This window comes from Sparassis crispa (assembly GCF_003851025.1).
Source record: "Sparassis crispa DNA, contig_000013F, whole genome shotgun sequence".
NCBI classification, from domain to species: domain Eukaryota; kingdom Fungi; phylum Basidiomycota; class Agaricomycetes; order Polyporales; family Sparassidaceae; genus Sparassis; species Sparassis crispa.
Window position 1 is genome coordinate 290376 of NW_020939760.1, and position 25494 is coordinate 315869.

Consider the following 25494-nt stretch of genomic DNA (forward strand, 5'->3'; position numbering starts at 1 on the left):
GATGGAGTCCTTCCGAGCGGGCATTTCTGTTCCTCAGGTGAGTGCATTATGTTTCACAACCTAACATCATTCGACAATCCTTTCCGTCGGATTCGCTTGGATGGATCACAAGCGTCATTGCGTTCCGAGAGCACACGGCGAACGACACGACCTTCATTATTCTCGGCTAGCATGTAGTAAGCATTCCCGCAGTTAATTTGCGTACCTGATGCGCATTACCGTTCGCCACAAAGGTGCTCATCAACCGCCTTCTCAATAGTGCAGCCATATAGGGTCGACCGCTTGCTGAGGGCGAGAAACCTAATATTTACGGACAGATTAGGTGTGCGATATTTTGTCTCTCTCCGTACGCTATGGTCCGGCTGTCCCGTCGATTCTCGAACAGTTTGTAAGTTACGCCGATCCCCAGAACCCAAGTGGGCAGCCTTTTCTCTCATCACATGCGTCTCGCCATGGTTGCGCTGTCTGTGCATTGTTTGGTCTCAAGCAAAGTGAAAAATGGGGTGTGTGATATCGAGCAAGAGACGATAATGTTGCAGGTGCTCCGTACTAATGTAACCAATTCGTCCAGATTGCAGCAGTTTCGCATGATGACAACGTGATAGGTTTTCTGCATTCGTGTTCACAGTCTGTATTTTGGTCAGGTTCATTCTCCAGCATTATCGCAGCGGGGCCACACTAGCCCGAGCGCAAGTGTCTGGGGCCAGACGAGGCGCAGCGTTCATGATCAGTACAGTGTAAATGCATACGCGCGACTGCAAGAGATGGCTCGCTTGTGGTGTCTATACAGCTTCAAGTTATCAAGCGTGGAGCTGAAGTACCTTGTCGATTGCGCGAGTCCACTTTGTCCGCCTCCTTCCGCGCCGGGGGTGGGTCGTTGGAGGTCTACGGAGTAGTGAAAAGACATGACATTTCGGATAGCGAAAAAAATCTCAGATAGGGCATTACAGGTGAACATCGATGACCGAACAAATGAGCATATACTACGACCAAATTTAAAGAGAGTGGCTACGCGCATCAATCACCCCATTTATACCATGCAGACCGTATTATTGGACTTCAGAGACTAACACTCCCCGAAGACAATCTGAATGACTTTTCTCCCCACTACTCCTGGCAATTTCTGCCAGACTCTGGACTTGATAAACTGGTCAGGGTTGTCCTCGTCCTGCAAATAAAGGATCCCGAGGCAGAACTTGCAGCCTTCGGAGCGAACGAGCGGAAGTTCGCAAATCAGCGCATCGAGCTGCGGCCAATCAATCAGATCCATAGTCGTGGCGTCGAAATGCAGCTCTAGGTAGAAATCGGTCGTGGAAGGAGACACCAAGGAAAAAATCATGCGCAGCACGAGTATTGCGAGGCCCGGGAGTGACGGACAGACGATAGCATGCAGCACCCTCAGATTCGGAGCCTGTGAAATTGGTTCTCCTTTCAAAGCATCTTCAAGCTCCTGGCATGCCTGCTCAGCAGACAACCATCGACGTTCTATCAGCTCCTTCTCTTTGACCCATGCGGGATCAGTGGCATCCTCGTCTTCGTCTTCGTCTTCGTCTTCGTCTTCGTCTTCGTCTTCGTCTTCGTCTTCGTCTTCGTCTTCGTCTTCGTCTTCGTCTTCATCTTCGTCTTCGCCGTCACGAGATGACAATGACTTGATGAATTCTCCGTTATCGCTTTTGTCGTCTGCATCCATGTCGTTGTCTGTGTCCGTCTTGTCGACTGCGTCCATGTCGTTGTCTGTGTCCGTCTTGTCGTCTGCGTCCATGTCGTTGTCTGTGTCTGTCTTGTCGTCTGCGTCCATGTCATTGTCTGTGTCCGTCTTGTCGTCTGCGTCCATGTCATTGTCTGTGTCCGTCTTGTCGTCTGCGTCCATGTCGTTGTCTGTGTCCGTCTTGTCGCCTCCGTGCATGTTATCTTGTGCATTAACGTCATTTGCTGCATTCGAGCAGCCTCTTGAAACCGCCTCCCGACGTACCTCCCAGTGCTCATTTCCTGGATCCGCATTATTGTCGCCTCTGCTTGCGCTCGCATTCATTATCCTCGTGTCAATATCCTCACCCTCTGTGATACCTCGGGTCAGTTTCGACAAAGTGTGCACAAAATCTGTAAGGCTCACGATGTAACTCAAAAGCCAATTGCTCCAGAGAGGGTGCTATCACCCGGAGAAAATCAACAGTAGGAGCAAGGTCCCGCTGGGAGTATTCCACATAGAGTTCCTTTACCGTCAACACCACTCGGTTTCCCAGCAGCCACTTCATCCATAGACGCTCAGTGCCTGATAAGTGTAACCGCTGGAAGTTGAGGGCTTTGGTACGGGTCAATTGAGCATGAGTCGGATGACGCCCGTCAGCGTACACGCGTCCTAGCCGTAGGATCGTGAGATGAGGGAATGACTCCAGAGTTTTCAAAAGATCTCTGGCTTCGAAGAAGTAGGCATAAACCAAGTCCAGCGTGGTGATACTGTGTTCCCATGAGCTGAGAATTTTTCTTGTCGGCTTCGCCACCCACTCCAAGTCTATAAACTTGAGCTGCAGGGCCTGAATGTCAGTTAATTTTCCCAAAAATGGAGCAATCGCAAATGTCCACCGACGCCGAGGCTCGCTCTTCGAGTCCCGGGGGTCAACGCCTCCATTTAAGATTACCGTTCGGATGTTCGCGAGACTTTCAGAGGTGTAATCATCCAGATCGGAAATAACGGTGTTAGGGTCGAGTGTGATCTCGTACGGGTTCTTAATGTTGTCGATCCAGGAGCAACCTGCCATGATTTCTGGGAGAATCGACGTAATCCAGTCCGTCAGTCTACGCACGACATAATGTACACAGAAGCACATACCTAAATGCCAAGAGCTTGAGAATTTTACACGACACAAGGACCAGGGTGATAGGATGTGGGAGGAATTTTGTATCTTGCACTAGCCTTATATCCTGGCGTGGACTGAACCACGTTCCCAGGATGGACAATTGAAACGTGGCAACGAGAGTGTCTACACAAAAGCAAAACTGTTGACGTGATAAGGCGGAAAGAAAGCGATGAGGTCACTGCAGCTGCTTATTACAAACAATGCGGAACAATGAACATCGTTGTTGCTTTGACGAAGTGGTGAGTTGCCACGTAGCAACGCAGAAAAAAACATTTCCTCTCTTAGCTTGGATCGCCACGCTTTGAGTGCATCGCGAGGGCACAGCACGCACCTTTCCATACGACCACCGTGGTCGTATGACCATGACTATGCAAGGTGTCTTGCACTTCTGTCACCATGCATCTGGACTGAGCCCATTTGACCTCAGAATTTTTCCTACATAATCTTTAACATATAAAGCATGCCTTCAACACCTCCCATAATTTTTTCTTGATGTTGTGTCACCTTGAGAACTTGCGCAAGGAAGAGACTCATTTGCAAGCAAGAGCGCCCAATCGGTCACAGATCGTCACAATTGCCGACATGCCGTTCCTTTGTCTGTCCCCTAGTCGGAGTTCAAAATACAGCGCTTCATTGTCATGCCTAAATCACGTCCACCTCGCAAGTTGTGGACCACGTACTGTTCCCCACGGAAGTTTGCACTCAAATTATATGTCTAAGATGCCAGGGACAATTTCAACTACTACAGATTTTTTGGTGAATTTTGGTGAAGTAGAATTCCCAGGAGAGGGCATCTTGCACTTCTAGGTCACTTTGCACTTCAGGGTCAATGATAGTAAGTACAGTCGCAAGCAGCCAATTTACTGACATTACTGACATTCCTCTCGGCACGCGATCAGTACGCTATGCCTCCCGGGTGGTGCCTTTGCCTCTCCCTGGAGATCTATGCACTATGCAATCTACCATACGTTCACGCTGCTCTCCCGTGGAAGGGACATAATCTGGCTGAGGTTGACATTGTAAGATCCCTGTGTGAGAAATTTGTGTGGGTGTAAGTGAATCATATCGAAAGGGTGCAGACAAACTTGCAACTGGCTGTATACTCATTCCTTCGGCAACTGCATGCGGCTGCGATAGACCAGAAAACTGCGGTGGGTCGAAAGACAAGCCGAACACATCGCCTGGGCTAGAGCGGTGTTGGAACGATCCTACATGAAGAGTCAGTCGGAATGTACAAGACTGCATCACAGAAGGGATTGACACACCTCCAGCCTGCTGTGGGTACGATACACCAGCATATGTATCAAGCTGGGGGGAGAATACGACCCCAGATGAGCCAGCTATGTTACAATGGTCATCAGCGGGGTGGAAATGACGCTGTTGAGGGACTGCACGAAGCAGTTCAACAAACGACTGCGTTCGGCAAAGGACTGACGTACCCGCAGCCTGATACAATACGCCAGCCTGAGCGTGTGGAGGAGGTCGTGTGGAACTGACAACGTGCGATGCGTCCATGACCAGACTGCCGAAGCCGGCCAGCGGGGAACTATATTGAGGAGATCCTAAACGAAGTGGACGTCAGACGATTGAGAAGGCAGCACCTGGGAATAGTGCAACGCACCTGCAACCGGCTGTGGATGCGATTCGGGGAGACGCATCGGACCCGCGGATGGCTGCAGCTGAGCACCACCGACGTCTAACGTCGATAGAACATGGAACTCGAAAGGTGTTATCCTCGGGAGAACGTCTTGCAAGACGTGTGCCTCCGTTCTGCCACCGGCTGTCTCCCTGATGTCAAACACGAACTTCAAGAGCGGATTGACCCGCGCCCTGGGTAAATTGGCGATGATCATCTCTTGTAGAAACTTCGCATCGTTCACTTGGATACTTGACCGGAAAACCACTGTGAAGTCAGAGTTGTGTGATGCCTGAAGTGTGATATCGTCCAGGACGGGGTCGAGCTCCTGCGGCAACGACATTAGGTCATCTAGGTCCTCAAACGTGAGTTCAAGATTGAAAAGGCGTGTTCGGGACGAGACGAGCTGTCCCATAATGTCAATCGTGAGCAGAGTTATATCGCCCCAATGCAGCTGAGCCACGATGTTTTCCAATGCATCCATTCGGAAGCTCTGCGCAAGAGCCTCCGGGGGCTCGTATCCTATGTCCTTTTCCATCTTCGTATAAGCTGTCGTTCTCTTCACATTTTCGTTCTGTTGTAGTCTCTCCACAAGACGTGTCAATCGCATGCCTGAATCCTCCGCCGGATCTTCTTTGTAATCATCCTCGGGGTCATATATAACTTGCCTTTCCGTAATGCGCTTCTTCACTCCGTCTGAATTGTTACTGCTGGTACCTTCTCTAGAGGGCCCCACGAGATGCTCATCTTTGGTTAGAAGCTCGTTATCAAGGCACGCGTTCCATTCCTCTGACAATGAAATAACCCCTATCAGTACATTGAACCTAGAAATTTTGAGAAAAGCTTACGCTCTGGGAACTGCTCGAAGGCAAAACTCGCCAGATGAGGTGCAAGCCTCGTGAAGAGCTTGACGAGGTCTTCGAGATCCGGATAGTTCGAACGGATGATCAACTCCTCGATGAAAACGTCTCTGCCATCCCCCAATAACCAGTCCACAAATATTGATAAGCCTTTGCCTTGGTAGTGTAGATGATGAAAGGCGCGCGGCACAGTGCCGGATACCTGTCTCTGAGTGTGATTAACCCATTGAAAACTGATGTCGGTGACGCAGAGCCACTGAACGCGGGGGAATGCGTCCAGGACGCGCAAGAACTGGTGGGTATTCCAAAAGTCTACATGAGTCAATTCGAGTCGACCGATCATTGAGAAATGGTTGAGAAAGACTTCTCGCGTCGGTCGCGCGACAATGCCCCACACGATATTCTGTATAGTAACGTCTCGCACATAATTGAACCGAGGTAAGAAATCGGCAAGGTCCTTCGTCCAGAGATATGCCGCGGAGTCAAGACCATGGTCTTTGGCATGCTGGTTCTGATATACGTCAAGTAACAACGCATGCACGCCATTAACCAATGGATAAGAATAAAGGTTACGAAGCAATCCCATATTCAGGCTGGGACTGAGGCGAACTTGTTGGTATTCATCGTACATGGTACGTCGGGTGCAAGTTGCCATGTTCTCGGAACAGATCTGAACAAAAGGATATCAACACTGCTATCTAGCGAAGAGATTTGAACCAGTGCATACGAAGGTCCTCGCAGAGGAATTAAAGGTGGTGGGATGCAATGAAAGCTGATTGTTGGGGGACGAGAGCGAAGTGCATCTATATGCTTAGTACCACCAGGACCGTGACAATAGAGCATGCGAAGATACAGGCGCCCGAGGATTATGGGAAGAAAAGAGTTCTGACAATTGTGCTCTTCAAGATATCTCACTGTTAACAAAAGCTAGATTGCTTGCGACGTGTGCACGCGGAGTTGGAGACCAGACAGACACAAAGACTGGAGCATCACCCATTATCTAGCGCTATCTATCGCTGCATCGCTGCACTATTCGAACGTGCCGATTAGTCGCGTTGCAATGAGGAACGAAGATGAAAGGGGGGAAACGGTGCTAAAGATGCAACGCGAACACAAAAGAGACATGATGGCAGCGACAAGCAGTGGTGAACCGGTGACAGCCTGACTCGGACATGCCTGGTGCTTACGTAATCGTAATCACATCTCCTCGACCGACCGCACACACTGAGCTGCACACTCTTGGCTATCGTAACGCATCAAAATGGTACGTGTTTGCAAAGTCAGTCTTTCGGATCGTGCATGATATTTTTCATGTATCCTTGTAGGCCCGCAATGAGGAAAAGGCGCAATCTATGCTATACCGCTTTCGCGAAGCGCAGGCGGCAGAGTTAGGCTTAGGGACACGCAGTGACCGCAGGCCGAAGATGGCCAGTGCGTGCAAAAGTTTACGCGACTGTGAACGGTGGAGAGGAGAGATACTACGTGAGATAAGTCGGAAAGTGTCGAAGATACAAGATGGTACGTTCGTCTAACCCGTTCGTGGCTCATGTTAACGCTTGCTCTTCTGCGCCACGTATACAGCTGGTCTCACAGATTATGAGGTCCGAGACTTGAACGATGAGATTAACAGGTTAATGCGGGAGAAGCGACACTGGGAGAACCAGATAGTCGCGTTGGGCGGTGCCAATTACAGGCGAAATGTCGCCATGCTGGACGACGACGGCAAGGAAGTTCCAGGGACGAAGGGATACAAGTGAGTTTTCTCAGGTATCTCAGCTTTACCACATTGATGGACCTTACTATGCAGATACTTTGGTCGCGCAAAGGAGCTCCCAGGCGTGAAGGAGCTCTTTCAGAGTAAGAAGTCTGAGGAAGACGAGGAGAACCAGACGCAACATTACTATAAGAAGTTCACAAATCAAGGACCAGCCTACTTCGGCGACGTAGACGAGTCGGATGGTAAGTTGATGGAGTACGAGTTACGTGCAGAAGAATCAGGTAGGCCAATCTCGTCCTTTTGCGATCTGTCTTACTGATATAGGTGGCGATAGAATGGGAGGATGCGTATTCGCATCTTCGATCAGTTTTGGAGCTACCAAGTAATGAACCAGTGCCCAAGATTCCTCGACCATCGCACGCGCAAACCAAAGTCTCTACCAGCGAAGCGTCAGACGCCCTTTCCCCGCCACCGGTCGATACGAAACGCAAGGCACCAGACGGTGATGTCGAAATGTCTTCTGGTGGCGGTTCAGACGAACAGTTTAAGCGAGCAAGAAAAGAGACACGACAGCAGCAGCGGAATGGGGACGTTCCTTCTACTGCGGAAAACACTGCGCTTTCATATGCCCGTGCAACTGCCACCTACATACCGTTTTTGACACCAGAAAATTTGCTTCCTCCAAAAATGCCAACTCGGGAGGAGATGGAGGCGCATCTTCTAGCCTTGCGGAAGCAGGCATTAGTAGAGGAGTATTTCGGGAACGAGCAAACATAGGAGACTCAGGTTGTGTATGTATGTGCGGTGTTTACTTTCGTGTTTTTTTTTTGCTCTCCCGGAGAATGATCTCAGACGAATTCGCGGTACAATGTTCAGATGACTACATATATGTAGACTGTAGTTGCGCATCTCACAGCGGAGCTTGCACGGCGGCCATTATGTAGGATTGGCATGCGGCATTGTCCTGCAATGACTCGTCTAAATGAGCACGAGGACGAGACTCTCCGACGCCTCCGGCATCACCACCTTGACAGGTTAACACTTTGACAGATCTTCTTCGGTTACATCACGGTCGAACAGGTCTTCTGTTGACTCCTGACTCCGAGTCATCTTTGCTTGAATCGCGCAAAAGAATCACGCTCGATTTCACTTATAAGTTACAGTTTCGATGAACGAGGCGAAACCGGTTGTTCAACCGGTTTCCCAACCAGATTGTGACTGATGAACTCGTCGTATATACGGTGCGGTGCCTTTCTGACGAGTGATGGATCGAGATCTACTGTGCTAACTTATCATCAGGCGCTTGCGGCGGATGCATGATATGATGCAGCTGCACACATGGGAATCTAGTCGCGGTACCGAATGACCGACTCGTAGCCACTATATAAGACTCCAGGATTGGTGGTACGCGCGTCTACCTCTCGCCTCTCGATTTCACTCTCCTGCGTAGAACGACAATGTGGGGACTTGTACAAGGGAGTGAACATCGCATATTATACGCTCAACAATGGCCAACGGGGATAGAACGCACTGGCAATGCGTCTGGTCTTTACACATTGCTTCAAAGTCAACAAAGGTGCGCGTTTTATCCTTCAATAACGCGGCGATTTGCCTGAATTTTAACCCAAGGATCCTGCTTGATCCTACCGCGATACCTGCCTACGTCGTAAGCGCGTCTATCCTAACCTTACTGGTCCAGCTCGCCCTCCAGTCGAAGACGTCAAACGAATCGTCGGTCATTCTAACGGGCCATGAAGGTACAGAAACTTCGAATGCGTCAGAGATCGACGGAATCCGATCCACCGTAGCGCAACGCATTAAGCAGCTCGGGGGAAATACCATTTTTGCATTCAAAGTCTTCCGTCTTTTGTTGTCAGTCATATTGCTAGCCTTGTCGATTATAACCTTGCGTCTGGCGGATCATGGTCCCAGCCCGGAAAGCATAGAGTCCAGTATGTGGTTCCAAAACGGAGTATGCGCGGCATTTGTGAGTACTCCGTGCATTACAGTAGAATGTCACTGATTATTTCCCGAAAGGGTTACGCGTCCTTATTGGCGCTTGTGTCTGTTACAGCCAACCCGAGCCATGGCAGACTACTCATACAACATGGTAACCTGGTCCTCTTCGTTATGTGGGCGCTGTACTTGTATCGTGATGTGTGGCCTCTGGCAACATACGTCTTGTCGCCAGCGGACATTCAAGAAGGACCCCTGCTATGGGCTAAGCTTTCTATGCTCACGCTTGCGGCCGTTGTGATTCCTCTTTGCGTACCTCGAGAGTATGTCCCTCTAAACCCTAAGGTAAGTGAACCAGATTAGTTCATCTGCTGCGTTTGTTGATAACCGTCCACCTACAGGAACCCTTGTCCATTCCAAGCCAAGAACAAACAGCTTCCATCCTATCGATGATGCTCTATACATGGCTTGACAATACAATAATCACCGCGAATCGGATAGCTCATCTTTCCACCGACCAACTCCCCGTGTTGGCTGATTATGACATGGCGAAGAATCTGGTTCATCGCAGTTTTCCTGTGAGTCTACTGTGACGCCCTTCTTTAGTTGTCATGCATATCTCAACATGTTGCAGTACATGGATCCGTTTCAGCTGAGGAGGAGACGCCACATGTTTTGGGGCATCGTCAGGGTCTTCCGTAAGGTTATTGCGCCATACAATTTGAACTGATCTGATGAATATGCCCCCAGAGACCGACTTTTCAGTTATGGGTCTCATGTTGTTCCTGCGAGTACGTAGTACTAGGACGTTTACTATTTAGGATAAGCCTCTGATCGTACGCTTACGTAGACAATCGCAGATTTCGGCTATCCTATCGGCATCAATCTCGTTTTGAGGTAAGAAATCATGGCACCTGCCCCATTCTACGGTGGTCTGAACAATTTATCGACAGCTACGTCGAAATCCACGGAAAAGACTCCGTTGTGCGTCCATGGGTGTGGATATCGTTTCTGTTTATTGGACCCTGTATCAGCACCATCTGTTTCCAATGGTACATTTTCATCTCAGTACGTCTTTTCATTTGAAAATTTGTGGCGATGGCACTGATGCACGCGTTTCACAGACAAGAAATGTGGCTCGTATCACTGCCATAATTACTCAGCTCGTGTTTGACCATGCTCTGCGGGCTCGCGTAAAGGCTGACGTCAATGAGGCATCTATTGGGACAGGCATATCTACGGCGGTTGCTACCCCTGACAATGTCTCTGAAACAGAACCTGGCAGTTCTGAGATTCCTCAGGAGCATAGTGGCGGTTCTTCCGAGGAAGGGGAAGAAGGTTCTGCAGCTACGCTGAGTGTGGACACATCTTCCATGAAGGGCAAGCAGAAAAAGAAGGCAAGCTTAGAGGATAGTGGAAGCACGAAGCCAGAACCGACGGCTACCGCTACGTCCGATGAAAAAGGGAGGGACATGGTCGGCAAAATCACCAATCTTATCTCCACTGACCTCAATAATATCACCGAGGGACGGGACTTCTTATTTTTCAGTACGTTGGGAAATTATCTTCGAATTTGTCCCGCTCTAATACGAGTCCTTAGTAATTGAAGTACCTTGGAAGATCGGATTGTGCATTTATCTATTATATTCTCTTCTTGGATGGAGGTTCGTTGCCCTGTATCTGAGTGGTTCGATGATGTCTCACCTGGTTGATATCCAGTGCATTCGTTGGAATGGCCGTTATTGTTATGGCGATCCCCTTGCAAGCTTTTTTCGCCTCCAAGATTCAAGGATATCAAAAGGAGAAAATGAAAAAGGTATGCTTATCCTGCAAAGAAGCAAGCGCATACTGACTACTGAGTACTGTACGACTAGACAGACACACGCGTGCAAGCTGTAACCGACGGTACGTCAATGCCATGTTTTTGGCGATTCCATTCATGATAGCATGTCCCTTCCTTTTCTCCAGTCCTCGGCGTCATGCGCATGATCAAACTTTTTGGATGGGAACCTCAGGTCGAAGAACAATTGGCGCAGAAACGTAATGACGAACTGAAATACCAACTGAAGTTCAAATTGTTCAACTTCTTCAACAACTATATGACGTACGTCAGAAGTGGGATACACTCAAATGTCTGCTGATAGCCTGCAGACACATCGTTCCGATCCTCACCATAGTTGTGGTCTTCGTTGCATATGTAAGTTTACTGTGGATCATCCCCAAGCATTCATTCTAAGATCCGTTTATAGACCGCCTTAATGCATCAGGAGCTTACCGGTATGACCATGCGCTTGCCTGTAAGTTCTTTGCCATTCTGACACCGTCTTAGCTGCCCTTGTCTTTTCGTCTATCGCTCGTGAGTTTCCACGCTACTGCATGCGGAAACGTACTTACTTTCCACTAGTGCTTGATATGCTGCGCCGTGCGCTCGTCGGGAGTTTCCGAACGCTGCCGCAGATAATAGCAGGTGGGTTATCATGCTTCTTCGGAGTGACGCATAACATGATGATCAAAACAGGCAAGGTATCACTCGATCGTGTGAACAATTTCTTGTATGAGGTTTGTTGTCCCGACTGTTGCCAAATTTGATTGCCGTTGAGTTTTCATCCCTTGCATAGACGGAGCTTCTTGATGCCTTCTCCGACGGTGCAGACGCCGCGCCAGTCAACAGCCTTTTCCGTGAAGACGACGAGGATGTCATCGGAATACGCAATGCGTCGTTCACTTGGGCGAACAGCAATGATGGGACGTTGACACCTGGGCCTCGACGGCGGAATTTTGTCCTCCACATAGATGACGAGCTCACGTTCAAGCGCGGCCATATTAATCTCATTATCGGCCCCACGGGATCCGGGAAGACGTCTGTGTTGATGGCCCTGCTGGGTGAGTATGGCTGCTATCTTTCATACAACGCAGAGCGCTCATCATTGGCAGGCGAGATGCATTACATACCCTCAGGTCCGGATTCATACGTCCTCCTTCCTCGTGCTGGCGGTATTGCTTATGCCGCACAGGAGTCGTGGGTCCTGAGTGAAACGATCCGCGTAAGGTACTTCAACATAGTGGGAGCTGTTTTCTGATTCATGTCATCCAGGACAACATCCTGTTTGGGGCACCATTTGACGAAGAGCGATACAATAAGGGTGATTTCTGTCCATTGTCAGCAGCAAATTCTTGTACTGAAGTTCTTGCAGTTATCGAGCAATGTGGTCTCCAACGGGACCTCAGCCTGTTCGATGCTGGGGACAAGACACAAGTCGGAGAGAAAGGACTCACCTTGAGGTAGTCCTGACATTAGTGTTGGATAACTGGTAACTGACTGTATATGAATTAAATGAATTTTGAATCAGTGGCGGCCAGAAGGTAGACTGTCGTCTGATACTTTCTCTACTTTCTTGACGTGCACTCATGCTTTATTAGGCTCGCATAACCCTTGCCCGTGCCGTGTATTCTTCCGCGGAAGTCCTCCTCCTGGATGATGTAAGCTGAGTGCCATTCTTGAGATTACTCTTGGCTGAATTGTATTTAGGTTCTCGCTGCTCTCGATGTACACACTGCCAAGTGGATCGTCGAAAAATGTTTCAAGGGCGACCTGATTCGTGGACGCACTGTGATATTGGTCGTAAGTTATACACTGCCAGTTAGTCTCTTTCCCGCTGATCAGTGCATGAAAGACTCACAATGTCGCTCTGGCAAGCCCCATATCCGAGTTTGCAGTGTCTTTGGGGTTGGATGGCCGCATCCACAGTCAAGGCTCACTATCCAAAGCTCTCGAGGAAGATCAAGAACTATCTGCAAAATTTGTAGAAGAGCTCAAGGTGGAAGAGGAGATTATCGATGAACACACAGACGCGAAAGCCCAGCAATCAGACGGGAAGTTGTTCGTGTCGGAAGAAATTGCCCAAGGGCATGTCGGCTGGCCCGCGAGTAAGTATTTGCTGTTCACGCCGAGAATCGTTGGGCGCTGAAGATTCGGGTTATGCAGTCAGTATGTTTGTGAATACTGTGGGAGGAAGGTTCCCTGCCATTTTCTGGTTCGTAACCATTGGCATGTTATTCGTAGATGAAGTCTGCGAGGTTCTCCAACCGTGGTTCCTCGGTGTATGGGCACGTCAGTACGAAGATCATCCGTCTTCAGAGGTGTCAATAACATAGTAAGCAGCGTCGTTGTCTTCGCATATGCGCTGTCTTGGTATTCACATGTGCTTGCAGCTATATGAGTAGCTACTCTCTCTTGGTGCTGGCAAATGTAGCGGCGTATAGCATTTCATACGTCGTGTTCCTCTACGGGACCTTACGAGCTGCGCGGATCATTCACAAGAGGCTGATGAACTCCGTACTAGGCGCAACCTTGAGGTGAATTTGTTCGCGTGGTCTTTCTCAAGCCCGACTTACTTTCATTCAGATGGCTTGATGTGACTCCGACCTCACGCATTGTCTCTCGCTGCACTGAGGACGTGAATACTGGTATAGCAGATCAACCGCTCGCTGACTCTGTACGCTAACGAGAATTGCAGTGGATGGGACTTTTTCAGACTACACCCTGTACTTGATGTCGATAACGGCAGCGCTGATCATGCGACTGGTCGCAGTTTTGGTGATGTCCCCGATTTTCACTGTTCCTTCAGTAGTCCTTGCGATGATCGGTGGATGGTGCGGCCAACTATATGTGAAAGCGCAATTGTCTGTCAAGCGTGAAATGGGTGTTGCTCATGCGCCCGTTCTGGAAAATTTCGGCTCTGCAATTTCGGGCCTAAGTTTGTGCTTACCTAGGTTCTCGTACGGCAGATGCTGACGCCATTGCTAGCATCTATTCGCGCATATGGTGCTCAGGACCTGTTCAGGAAACAGGGTTACCATCGCATGGACACCTACATAAGGTCAAAGCGAACTCTGTCCAATCTCCATCGGTGCGCTCCGAAAAAATGCACTGCCATGTCGTGCATAGTCCACTAACTGGTAAACTATTAGATGGGTATCTACCCGCATAGAAATACTTGGAGCAGTGTTCTCCACCTGCTTGGCGACATATCTGGTATACGCGACGTCGTTCGACGCCTCGGACCTTGGCTATACGTTGAACATGGCAGGTTTGTGGTTGCTGCTACCGTCTTTCTGTCACCAGTCTGATAGTGGTATCTAGTTGAATTCTCTACTTTGATTCTTTGGTGGACTTTAATGGGAAACCAAACCGAGATCAGCGGTAAGTAGTAAGTCCCTGTTAGTCGAACCTCCATCCTTACTGAACGGCACTCCAGCCAATAGGTAGGTAAAATATTTCAGACGATTTCATCTGCTTGAAACGACCTTGCGCAGCCTGGAGCGTATTCATCAATACACAGTCGTCGAGCACGAGCCGAAAGCGACCGACGCTGGTGCGCCTCCAGCGTACTGGCCCACGAGCGGATCCCTGAAAGTCGAAGGACTCGCCGCTCGCTACTCTTCTGTATGTTCATGCACGTGTCGGAGGTCTTTCCATGACTTATGCTTCAGCAGAATGGTCCGCGGGTTCTGCAAGATATCTCGTTTGACATCAACTCTGGAGAACACATTGGCATTGGTTAGTCTGGAATGTGATTGATTGGCCATCTTCTAACAAGTGGACAATAGTTGGACGTACCGGAAGTGGAAAGGTTTGCCCGGAATAGTCATCCATGTTCCAGAGTTGCTCACCGGATTTATAGAGTTCCTTAACTCTTGCGCTTCTGCGCTGCATCATCACCGAGGGGAAAGTCTACTACGATGGCGTTCCGACTGACTCAATTAACCTAGATGCTCTGCGATCGAACATCACCATCATTCCGCAAATGGTACGCATGATGGCCATTCCGTTCCATGCTGGCACCTCAGCTGATAATCCCGCCACTGTATAGCCTGAGTTGCTGAGCGGGAGCTTGCGACAGAACCTGGACCCGTTCGAGGAGCACGACGATGCCGAGTTGAACGACGCGCTACGTGCCGCAGGGCTGTTCTCTGTGCAGAGCGAGACGGACGAAGGGAGGATCACGCTGGACAGCGAGATCAGCAGCGCAGGCGGCAATTTGTCGGTTGGTCAACGCCAGATCCTCGCGTTGGCCAGAGCGATTGTGCGGCGGAGCAAGCTACTAATCTTGGACGAGGGTGCGTCTTGACGCCGTCCCGAGCAGCTTCTGACTTACCAATTTTGTGGAATCGGTGAATAGCTACATCTGCAATCGGTGAGGTTCAACGTCGAATATCTCTATAATATCTTGATTGACAGATGAAAACTCGTTAGACTATGAAACTGATACGGTCATTCAGATGTCGCTGCGTAAGGAGCTTGGCAAAGATGTGACCCTGCTCACGATCGCACATCGGCTCCAAACCATCATGGACGCCGACAGGATAGTCAGTGCCGCATATTTTGTAACTGCTATTGTGGTGGCTAAATATTTCCGCCATCTGTAGATGGTTCTTGATGCCGGTCGTGTTGTATGTCTTGAACGAATCTCCGCATTTGCGCGTTGGCTCATGATATGTTCAGGTTGAATTCGACACGCCCCGGGAATTGTTGAAAAAAGACATGGGCATGTTCCGGGCGCTCGTTGACGGGAGCGGAGACAAGGACAAGTTGTATGCTTTGGTTCGTGGCGGCAGTGCATCCACTTCATGGCCTCCGTGAGCTTTTCACGACATTCTATTAGTCTCTTCCAGTGCGACAAATCAAAATGCTACAACAGTGATAGTGATACAGTGTGCTCGATACAGTGTGTCGGCCTCCGCGTCTGAGTCCTAAGGGAATGTCAGAATATACTCTTTCATCCGTTCCTCCCAGCTGCAGTCAGGCAGGCCGCTCGGGTCCGTATCTGCCGACCCGCCGCACGCATCTACCAGCAACCCCGGGATCTTGGCGAGTATTTTCTGGAGTGCCGAGCTAATGTCCTGCGTGCGCTTCTTGAGGAACAGCGGAACGATCGTCTCGTCGCCTTCTCCTGAATTTGGGAGAGTAGCAGTAGGTGATGCGACAGCCGACTTCGCCATAGACTTCATGAGGCTGCGGGGGAACACTCTGCTGATTCGGCGAGTGTGCTCTCGCGCGGCGTTCATCACGGAAGCTTCAACTTGCTGGTTCGTAGGACTCCCTGGCATGGAGAGTTCCTGGAGTGCGGTGCGGGTGTAGTTGAACGCGAGGAAGCGGAGGACGGGGTAGAAGTGGACCATTGAGCCGGGCGTGCCGCAGACGACGGGGCAGTCGGGATTGGGGCACCCGGCGGGGTCGACGCCGTTCTGCTGGCATTTGCCGTGGAAGTAGTCGGGGAATATCGCAGTTTCCATCCCGTTGTAAGCCTGCTTCTTGTACGCGGAGAAGATAGGGGAGAGGTATCCGAGCGAGGTGGACGGGCTTGGGTTGCTGGGTAGGATTGCCGAGATTTGGGTTGCCTGCCATTCGGTGAGGACGTTCGTAGCAGACAATATTTATTCAACACTTACTACGTTGTTCATCACAGCATGAATGGGGTCGGAGTAGTTAGTGAGAAATGCGTTCGTGATACCGACGATGCATTCTCCTTCGCACGCGAAGACAGTGACCGGCACTGCGAAAAGAAAAGAAAAGAACGGTATACAGCGCATAGCTCCAGAAGGACAGACAGTGTAAAGATATGAGTGTCGAAATCCTGTCTCTGCGATGGACGTCGCGGTCGCGGTGATGGTTCAACTTCGACTCTGAGCTGGAGACGAAGACCGTGTCGTGATCACGTGGTATGTATCTCTCGTCACAGGATCGCGACGCGGAATTGTTTCTCCCTTCGGCGCCGAGGATTGGCCAGCAAAAGAGTGACCAGCGGCTCAACAATATTCTATCACCAATACCACAGGCAGAGCTACATTCTAATGCAGGCATGTCTCTTACCAATCGATACGATGACACCTGCCCTTCCAAGTCGTCTCCGTGAGCGCTGGGAACGCACCGATTTCGTTGCGTCAATTTCATCTTTACTACGCGTGCAAGAAGAACCCCAAAAACAACGCACAATGCGGCCGGCGTCGAGAAGTATCTGTCGTGCAAGAAGACCGTAGACTCCTGCGATGCGGCGTGTACGCATACGTCACAATCGCAGGCATGTCAGCGTTTTGATTCCGTAGTCAGGAGGGTCACCGGCCACCCGTGGCCTTGCTCAACTCCTTCCGCAACGAAGTTTGAGTGCAGCATCGATCCCACACTCTGAACAGGTGCCCATCAATTCCCAGTGAAGGCATGTAAGTTTTGAACTTCCTCACCAAATGCAGCTGTAGAATTAGGTTGCCATGTCGAATTGTTATTAAACTCAGCAACAGAAAAAATTGGCAGGTGGCGGCGGCCGGGAATCTTGTAGCCCCAATACTGTACAGTTTCTAGCGGCAAGGCGGCGGGGCAGTGGCGTAGGAGGCGCCGGCGTACAGCGAGTGTAGCTGCCGGATGGAGCTGTTCTATAGCCGGTGGCTGCTGCTTGTGACTGGAAAGCGGAGAACAAGGACCGTGCGATTTTGGCGCCGCAGGCCGGGAAAAAATGCCTCTTTTCCATTCGTCTGGGGTCGGCGGCGAGACTCTTTGTGACCTGTGACACATGTCCGAAATCCGGCAGGCCATTGGCCTTGTGACCCGTGACCCGCCGGGTTGGTCGAAAATGTACAGTACTTAAGGTGCATGGAAAAAAGAAACTTCACGTATTATAGCCAATGAGCGAGAAGTCTGTTACTGGGGACACAGTGCCAGATGACTACATGTGGTAGACCGAGCTATGGGCATATTGCTCACAGAATAATTCAGTTCAGTGGGTACGGCCAAACAATTGTGCAAACACGCCTGCTTGCGAACAATTAGATCAAGTGCACCCCTGCCAGCCAATCGTATAGAGAGCAAATATCGAATAGACGAGTCTGACGAGTGCACAATCCCAAGTCGCCTGGACTTTCGGCGTGCTAGATCATGACATTAGACAAGAGGCAAATTTGGCAGTAATGTCTTTGCAGTAATGTCGAAAAGCCTCCACTGATAAGTTCACGTTAGAAGACAGCGGTCGAATTCGCTACGTGTAAGTCACTAAAGTACGAGTCCGAAAAAGATACGGACTGCCGGGAAGAGGCTAGATCACAGATCCTAGCCATATCGTGGTAATCCGGAAAGAGAGAATAGGAAAGCGTTCTTCACCCGGAGCGTCGAGCACCCTGGAGCTCATATCCGCCCCTCAAACCGCCTTACTGTGTCGCAGAAGGGCATGTCTCGCCAGGTCTCGCCGTGAATGGGGTCAAGATGAGTCTGTTGAATCTCGTCGCCAGGTGAGTCTGACCGCGTCGACGTCAGATTACTGAAGTACCCCGGAAACCAGGCGACACTGTAAGGAAGCTCGACAACAACATCCAGCGTTCACCACACCGTCCATCCTTCCATAAGCCACTCGGAAACAAGCCAATTATCTTCACAGCTTGTGTTGTGCACGCCTGTGAGAGCCAGCAGCCCCAAGTAAGCCGGATTTCGCATTTTTTTCGGACTTGTTCGGATTGACGGACCCGGAACACCGCAGGCCCACTACATCATCATCTCCGTGCGTCGTGAGTGCCAACAAGTTTCTTAGATTCCAACGGCCTTCTGCTCCGCTGGCACTCTACTCGTCATCTACGATGCTCTCGAGACGATTAGTTACTGTCGCTCGCGGGCGCGGCGTGCTGCGCGCTGATGTTTCGTCCATGACACGGGGGTGGTGAGTGCTTCCGTTCCCGCTGGCTCGCGGAGGGCGCCCCGACGGGCAGATGACTGATTTTGGGACGTTCATGTAGGAAGGTCGCAAGCTCATATACACGGAGAGCAAAATTCCACTCGACTAACCTCTTACTAGGTATGTGTCACGACCGTTTCGGATGTCATTATACTCACAAGCACACGTTCTGTAGCGGAGACGGTGAAGGTGCCGCAGATGGCGGAGTCCATCTCAGAGGGAACACTAAAGTCATGGCTAAAACAACCTGGAGAGTCTGTTCAGGAGGACGAGGAGGTGGCGACTATCGAGACTGATAAGGTGCGTGGGCTCCTTGTAATTTCTACGCGTTTGCGGTGCTACTAGAGTCAAAGCGTGGTTTATGGCGGTTTCTGTCGTGTTGGTATGAGGGTCAAGTCTACGAGACTTGTAATGCCCTGCTTGGTGTGATAGATGCGCTCGGACAGGGTCAATCACTTGTGGCCGGAGTCCGAATGTCCCATACATTACTCGCGTAACGGCGTGGAAGTCAGTCCTCCATCACATGTCGGGAAGTCTGGCGTTTGCATTGTCTTGCGGGAACGCCTACATTTCCACCCTGATCATGTCCTCGTGTCAATGGCTACAGTGACAGCTCAGTGTGGTCAGAAACCGAGGGCGGATTTTTGGCGAGGCAGGCGATTGCGACTATGTGCGTTGGAATTGGGGAGTCTCATTCATTTTTGGTCGCTGCAGTGGTGGGACGTGTTGACTTCTCGTGAGTTGCATCGCGGCGTGTCTAGATATAGGCGGTGACCCTTCTGCTACCCGTTCTGAAACCATCGATAACCACAACACCTGCCCGATCCAGCAAGTGTCCAAGCGCATCTCATTCGCCGTCTGTACACCACACACGCCCTCCGCATGTTTGCATCGTGTGTCGCACACTTGGCGCTAACGTACCTATCACCAGATCGATGTGTCCGTGAACGCGCCCTCGGCAGGGACGATCACGGAGCTGCTCGCAGCCGAGGAGGACACGGTGACGGTGGGCCAAGACCTATTCCGCTTCGAGCCTGGTGAGGTCGCCGCGGCGCCACCCCCGACGAAGGAGCCTGAGGCTCAGACACAGGAGAAGGCGACGGCGGACAAGGAGGAGCCGAAGGAACAGCACGTAGCGAAGGCTACACCTCTGCCATCTCCGCCACCTCCGCCTGCGCGTGAGGACACGCACGCCAAGGATAAGGCGGGTGTGCACGGTGGTGAGGCGAAGAAGGAGGTGAAGGAGACACACAAAGCGGAGAAGGGCAAGGGCAAGGGCAAGACAGCGCCAGAACCCGCGCCGCCGCGCGTGGCGGGCGCCCGTGGGGAGACACGCATAAAGATGAACAGGATGCGGCTGCGCATTGCGGAGCGGCTGAAAGAGTCACAGAACGCCGCGGCGTCGCTGACGACGTTCAACGAGATCGATATGTCAGCGCTCATGGAGATGCGGAAGAAGTACAAGGAGGAGATCCTGAAGACGCACGACGTCAAGCTCGGGTACATGAGCGCGTTCGCGCACGCGAGCTGTCTGGCACTCAAGGAGATACCGGGGGCGAATGCGTCGATTGACGGCGAGGAGATCGTCTATCGCGACTACGTCGACCTCAGTGTCGCTGTTGCTACCTCCAAGGGTCTTGTCACACCCGTGGTGAGAAACGCGGAGAGCATGAGCTTTGTTGAAATTGAAAGGGAGATTGCTGCGTTGGGCAGGAAGGTGCGTCGCCTTTTCATGATCTACTCCAGCCTTTCTCATTGGGATGGTGGTGGTGTAGGCGAGAGACGGTAAACTGACAATGGAGGACATGGCCGGTGGTACATTTACCATGTATGTGAAACAATGGGATCTTCGTCATCTTCCACTAAAATTCGTCATATGATACAGCTCTAACGGCGGGGTTTTCGGCTCGCTCTACGGCACACCCATCATTAATGTCCCGCAGGCCGCTGTTCTGGGTGAGTGTTCTGTGACCCCCGCTCGCTGGGTGTTATTGCCCAAGCCCCGTCGCATCATGCCGATCGTTTATAATTCACCTCCCCTCAATTTTTGTCTGGCCCCCATCTTGATCGAGCGAACTCGGTGCTGACCTCGCCATACTCTTAACAGGCATGCACACCATCAAGGAGAGACCGGTGGTCGTGAATGGCCAGATCGTGATCCGCCCCATCATGGTCGTCGCCCTCACGTACGACCACAGACTGCTCGACGGCCGGGAAGCTGTCACCTTCCTCGGTGTGTATTGTCCTTGTGCTTTGTCCGTGTCCTCTGCTGACTTATTGTCCTGGACGATAAGTGAAAGTGAGAGACTATCTCGAAGACCCGAGGAAGATGCTCCTGGCGTGATCACGCCGCTCGCGCGTGTTGCCGGTCGGAAGAGAAGCTGCTGCTGTTCATTTCGCTATTAGAATCTCCATACATTCGTACTTATCGTAGTCCCGTTCTGATCTCACGCATTTTTTGTTCTTCTTGATTGTTGGTGGCTCTCCCCGCTGCAGGCACGTCGTCAAGTACTTACTGCGGCTGGTGGAACGAGCACATATAGTTTGACTGATTGAGAGCGAAGGGGATCGTCGCAGGTCTTGCTGCGAACTCTGATTCGGATTCGGATCCGGAACGTGTGCGGCAGTCGAGGCGTTTCTACCTTCTCTCGCATTTAATGTGAAATGTGTGAACTGGTGGTATGACGACGGTGATAAGGTACGGGATTAATGTACGGGAGCGTGCAAGAAAAGGACTGCGTTGGGATGGTGGATAAACTTATGAGTTGCGCTCGTTCTGGGACAGTCTGGCACGGGGGAGGCTTTAGTGTGGAGGCTATACGAAGGCGGACGGAAAAGGAGGAAATACGAAGCTTGCTGGATATGGCACATCGGTGACAGGGCACCACAACGCCATATCGATGCCCACAGCGCTATCCTCGCGTGTGAGTGCAGGTGCAGACGAGTAGACGGAACCGCAGCAGATAGTAGAGGCAGGCAAGTATGCGGAAATTCGAGGTCTGCGCGGGGGATCATCCTAGGACGAGAGCTGCCAGCATGCGTATTCGGTACCACCCTGACACTGAGCGCGACGTGTGTAGTACTGGGTGATAGCCGGCAGTCCAAGATGGCAAAGCGGCACAATGTGGCACAATGCACGAGGGATTCACCTGGTCGAATGGCAGGTGTTGCTGGAATCAGAGGAGCGGGATGATGAACAAGTACAGCATCTATTTTCTGGTTGACAGATACGGGTGCGACGTTACACTACGAGACTGGATAAGACGGACGGAGGCTAAAAGTGAAAAGTACGGCGGAGAGTCAGGTGGCCGTCGGCGGAGCTTATCTTTGGTGGAGTGGGAGGACAAGACGCCGTAAGAAGGATGGGAAGGGTGGAAACGGGACGAATCAAGGGTGGCCATAGGTGGCCCATCAGAAGGGTAGCCTCGTGGCTGACGGGTACGAGCGGCTACTCCCAATCGAGCAGGTGAAGATCGAGAGGGGACTGGAGTGGCCCATTCCGCCCCTTTTCGGAGGGGTCCGGTGGGCCACCCAGTCTTCGGGGGGCCGCTGAGTTTCAATCTTAGATCATCGCCTCTCACCGGAAGTGGGGGGAATTCGGGCGGAGTTTCAATTGTGCTCCTGGTGAGACTGATGAAATAGAAAGCTGCTGACCGATGCCGGAGTCAACAGTCCAACCCATCTCTGCCTCATTTTTCGTCCGCCAGCACCCCGACCTCGTCGTCGCCCTCGTTCCCCCCTTCACCATCTTCCACCAGCCCTCGCCGCTACCATGCTCGCCGTTCAGAGACCACCATCGCATTTTTTCTCGTCCGTGGTGTCCCGCCCCAATCACTGCCGTCACCCGTCAGCGCCGGTAGTCGTTCGCCCTACGCATACACCCGGGCTTCTCTCTCTCTCCAAGCCCCCACCTCGCCCGCAGCAATCACAACAGCCGCGGCAGCAGCGCTCGTCGCCCAAAGGTAAGCCTCATCAGAGGTCCCCCCAACCATCCCATGCGACAGCGCAAGCAACAGAGGACGCCAAGAAGGCGGTGTCAGCCCCTAAAACCGACACCCCTTCAGAGAAGCCCAAGCCGGTGACCGCTACGACATCGACCCCCGACAAGTCTGCTCGGGGACGCCAGTCGGCCAAAGACAAGGCGCATCAAAGGTCAGCCAATTAAAAAAACAATAGCGGTCAATTTTCCAACGTATTGATGTCAGCCCCTCCCGCCCTTTCAGGAACACTTCCCTATCTACCTCCCGAGGCAACGCACGACGACCTCTACATCAACCGTCTCCCCCTCCCTCTACTAGGATACCCTCGCAGGCGGAGGTTTCTTCCCATCCTCGTAAACTCGCAAGCGCTGAGCCCTCCCGCTTTCCCCAGCATACGTTGAACTTGTTCGACCCTTTCGTTGTCACTACGTCTAACAACCCCAGAAAGATGGTCCCCAAGGACAGCGGCCTGTCCAAGGCCGGCTCTATTGTCCCGAATTTCCACTCTCCGCCTCGACTGGCGTCGCATCCTACGGGCAAACTTGCCCGCCGTCGCCAGCTGACATCTGTCCCATCGACGCCGACGCCCTCCAAGGCGGTTCCTGTTCCCCGTCACAAGGCTCGGGAAAGAGATCTGTTGTCTCGCTCGGAACCAGCTCTTATCCCGATGGTTCTTCGTCCTAAGGACACCCCGGTTAGCACCAGTCTCCCGGATTGGGACTCGTTCCCCGTCTGCGATGACTCAAGCGATATGGCGGACGACAGCGACGATACGCCTCCGACGACCCCGATCCGAGAGCTCGCGAGCGTCCCAGCGAAGAAGGGTGCTGCGTGGCAGCGCAACGATACTTTCGGCGATGCGCCCCACACAGCCCCTTTCTCGTCGACGTTTGGCTTCCCTTTCCGCCAGTCGAGCCCAGATCGGATAGCGACTCCAACTCACCGTCGACGTGTGCACCGTCGTGTGCCCAGCGATGGCGTGTTCCACATGTCTATGGACGAAGATTCGTCTGCGTCAGAGTCGCTTGAGCCCCATCGTCGCTCCCCAATTGTTCTCCCGAAGCGTCGTGCACAGTCAGCCGCGGAGCATCGACCCGCCGATGCTGCGATCTCCTCGTCACCAGAGGCGGCCTTCTTCGCCGGTTCCATGTTCCAAAATTCTCCTAGTCCTGATGATCTTCCCGTGCCTTCATTCCACCCGTAAATGTATTTGTACATGCGTTAGAATTCCAAGCGTAGAGGTTGGTATACTTGTTTTCAGATTTCCGCGATTTACTGACATTTTGGCAGTTTGGGTCATTGGACCTCCTATTAGATGCTCTCATTTATCATCGCTGATATTACGAAGTATACCCCCGAACCCGCCTTCCGACCGGCTAATGTCGTCCACCTAAAAACCATCGACTTCTCTCGCGCGGTAGCCCACCCCCCACTTCCACCCTTCGCACCGCTTCTTAGATATCATTATTCGATCATTCGACGGCCGGTTTTTGGACCTTTTCGTACTATCATCTCTTGGTTTTGCAGCGCTCTTGGGACGGCTCCGATCTCCCGACTCTACACTTACGGCGGTTTGCCTTCGCATTTACCCTGGTTTTCAAAACGGTCTGGCTCCTCGTATAGGACATCCTCGCGGCTTTTCGACTCGTTATCTAGATACCCTGCCTCTGCTGGGTCCGCCGTCTGCGCCGGTATTCATACCCCGGTCGCTCTCGGCTGCGCCGCCCAGCACCTATCGTCGGTGGCGGCGCCGCTTCCGTTTCTATCTTCGTGTGTTTCTATATTGTCCTATCCCCTTCCTAGTCTATTCCGACTCAATGTGTCACTACCACCACAACAGTACATCACTATCACACCGACCCGAACTCACACGTGCATGCTGTCTGCACCCTCGCCCTGCATCGCATCCCGCTCACGCGCCCTGCGCGTTGTACAGAATGACCGATAGACGCTTCCGATCCTGGAGAAGATAAAGAAGAAGAAAACAAGTAAAATCGTATTTATAACTAGCTCAACCCACCCGGATGGTGCCCGCGTGGGTTATTATCTTCACACCCCGTTCCCGGCTCGCATCCGCCATGGGTTCTTGGATTTGGGACTTCAACGCCTTTTTACGCCTCTTTTTTCTTTTTACCCACTTCACGCTTCTATCCATAGGGTCCGTGCGCCACACCGCTCATGAGCGGAGCGGCGTGCGGGTTAGCGTATACTTCTGGGTCTGTTGTTGGCCATTTTTATTCTTCTTCCTTCGCACCCTGTGCTATATTTTTCGGCTCCGGCCCCTTCACGTTGCACGTCTCCTGACGACTCTCCCCATTTGTCTTTCTATTGATGCGCACACGCGCTCTGTATCAATATCGCACCACCCCCCCTTCCCATTCCTATTGTGCAGTAGTACTTGCTCCGCCACCGCCGGGATCATCGCGATTCTCGTGCGGTGCCGTATATTATACGATATGTTCTGCTCCCTATTCCCGCCTATTGTTTCTCATCCCATCCCTTCCCCATTCACCGAATCATCGTTTCATAAGTTGAGTTTTTTTCTTGTCTGACTGATTGCGACTACCTGTCCGCGACTCCTTTTGGGGGGTTTCGATGACGTTGGCGGTTGTGTTGTGAGTGTTGTCCTCAAATGTTCTAGTTTTAGTCGGTGAGGCTGACAGTTCTCATCGTAGGTCAACTAGCTGTCGTCGCACACGTTTCGTTTGACGCGCGGAACCTCCACACCTGTCTTGTCTAATTTCTGCTGTACTCTCCGAGCATCAGTTGCA

The 25494-nt window shown here is 51.6% G+C and overlaps 7 protein-coding genes across 7 annotated transcripts; 4 read left to right on the forward strand and 3 right to left on the reverse strand.

Annotated features, from left to right (window-relative positions):
* Positions 1–1066: 1066 nt before the first annotated feature.
* On the reverse strand, positions 1067–2759 carry SCP_1401040 (hypothetical protein; the record flags this gene model as incomplete). Its single annotated transcript, XM_027763811.1, has 2 exons — positions 1067–2058; positions 2114–2759. The coding sequence occupies 2 exons, from the start codon at positions 2757–2759 to the stop codon at positions 1067–1069; spliced, it is 1638 nt and encodes a 545-aa protein (XP_027619612.1).
* A 1002-nt stretch (positions 2760–3761) lies between these two features.
* SCP_1401050 (hypothetical protein) lies at positions 3762–5985 on the reverse strand (the record flags this gene model as incomplete). Its single annotated transcript, XM_027763812.1, has 6 exons — positions 3762–3886; positions 3944–4066; positions 4124–4246; positions 4298–4420; positions 4480–5283; positions 5343–5985. 6 exons carry the CDS (start codon positions 5983–5985, stop codon positions 3762–3764), a joined length of 1941 nt encoding a protein of 646 aa, XP_027619613.1.
* A 630-nt stretch (positions 5986–6615) lies between these two features.
* On the forward strand, positions 6616–7848 carry SCP_1401060 (Pre-mRNA-splicing factor ISY1; the record flags this gene model as incomplete). The annotated part of the gene is made up of 5 exons (XM_027763813.1): positions 6616–6618; positions 6680–6872; positions 6936–7107; positions 7162–7352; positions 7406–7848. 5 exons carry the CDS (start codon positions 6616–6618, stop codon positions 7846–7848), a joined length of 1002 nt encoding a protein of 333 aa, XP_027619614.1.
* A 680-nt stretch (positions 7849–8528) lies between these two features.
* On the forward strand, positions 8529–15670 carry SCP_1401070 (ATP-binding cassette transporter abc4; the record flags this gene model as incomplete). Its single annotated transcript, XM_027763814.1, has 43 exons — positions 8529–8647; positions 8701–9058; positions 9109–9372; positions 9429–9605; positions 9662–9725; positions 9778–9818; positions 9878–9924; positions 9981–10095; positions 10152–10575; positions 10628–10691; positions 10747–10843; positions 10902–10932; positions 10996–11131; positions 11179–11224; positions 11277–11304; positions 11357–11383; positions 11432–11494; positions 11546–11586; positions 11646–11910; positions 11962–12071; positions 12122–12170; positions 12222–12309; positions 12378–12390; positions 12448–12507; positions 12557–12649; positions 12702–12954; positions 13013–13181; positions 13240–13383; positions 13433–13494; positions 13545–13784; positions 13835–13937; positions 13999–14117; positions 14171–14230; positions 14286–14292; positions 14344–14473; positions 14524–14587; positions 14638–14660; positions 14712–14837; positions 14901–15147; positions 15210–15224; positions 15284–15396; positions 15457–15480; positions 15533–15670. 43 exons carry the CDS (start codon positions 8529–8531, stop codon positions 15668–15670), a joined length of 4857 nt encoding a protein of 1618 aa, XP_027619615.1.
* A 110-nt stretch (positions 15671–15780) lies between these two features.
* Positions 15781–16620, reverse strand: SCP_1401080 (hypothetical protein; the record flags this gene model as incomplete). Its single annotated transcript, XM_027763815.1, has 2 exons — positions 15781–16428; positions 16480–16620. 2 exons carry the CDS (start codon positions 16618–16620, stop codon positions 15781–15783), a joined length of 789 nt encoding a protein of 262 aa, XP_027619616.1.
* Positions 16621–18280: 1660 nt separating this feature from the next.
* Positions 18281–21087, forward strand: SCP_1401090 (Dihydrolipoyllysine-residue succinyltransferase component of 2-oxoglutarate dehydrogenase complex, mitochondrial; the record flags this gene model as incomplete). The annotated part of the gene is made up of 11 exons (XM_027763816.1): positions 18281–18306; positions 18357–18404; positions 18482–18490; positions 18552–18728; positions 18805–18863; positions 18919–19043; positions 19675–20460; positions 20519–20571; positions 20629–20699; positions 20851–20976; positions 21038–21087. The coding sequence occupies 11 exons, from the start codon at positions 18281–18283 to the stop codon at positions 21085–21087; spliced, it is 1530 nt and encodes a 509-aa protein (XP_027619617.1).
* Positions 21088–22515: 1428 nt separating this feature from the next.
* SCP_1401100 (hypothetical protein) lies at positions 22516–23927 on the forward strand (the record flags this gene model as incomplete). Its single annotated transcript, XM_027763817.1, has 2 exons — positions 22516–22895; positions 22967–23927. The coding sequence occupies 2 exons, from the start codon at positions 22516–22518 to the stop codon at positions 23925–23927; spliced, it is 1341 nt and encodes a 446-aa protein (XP_027619618.1).
* Positions 23928–25494: the final 1567 nt, after the last annotated feature.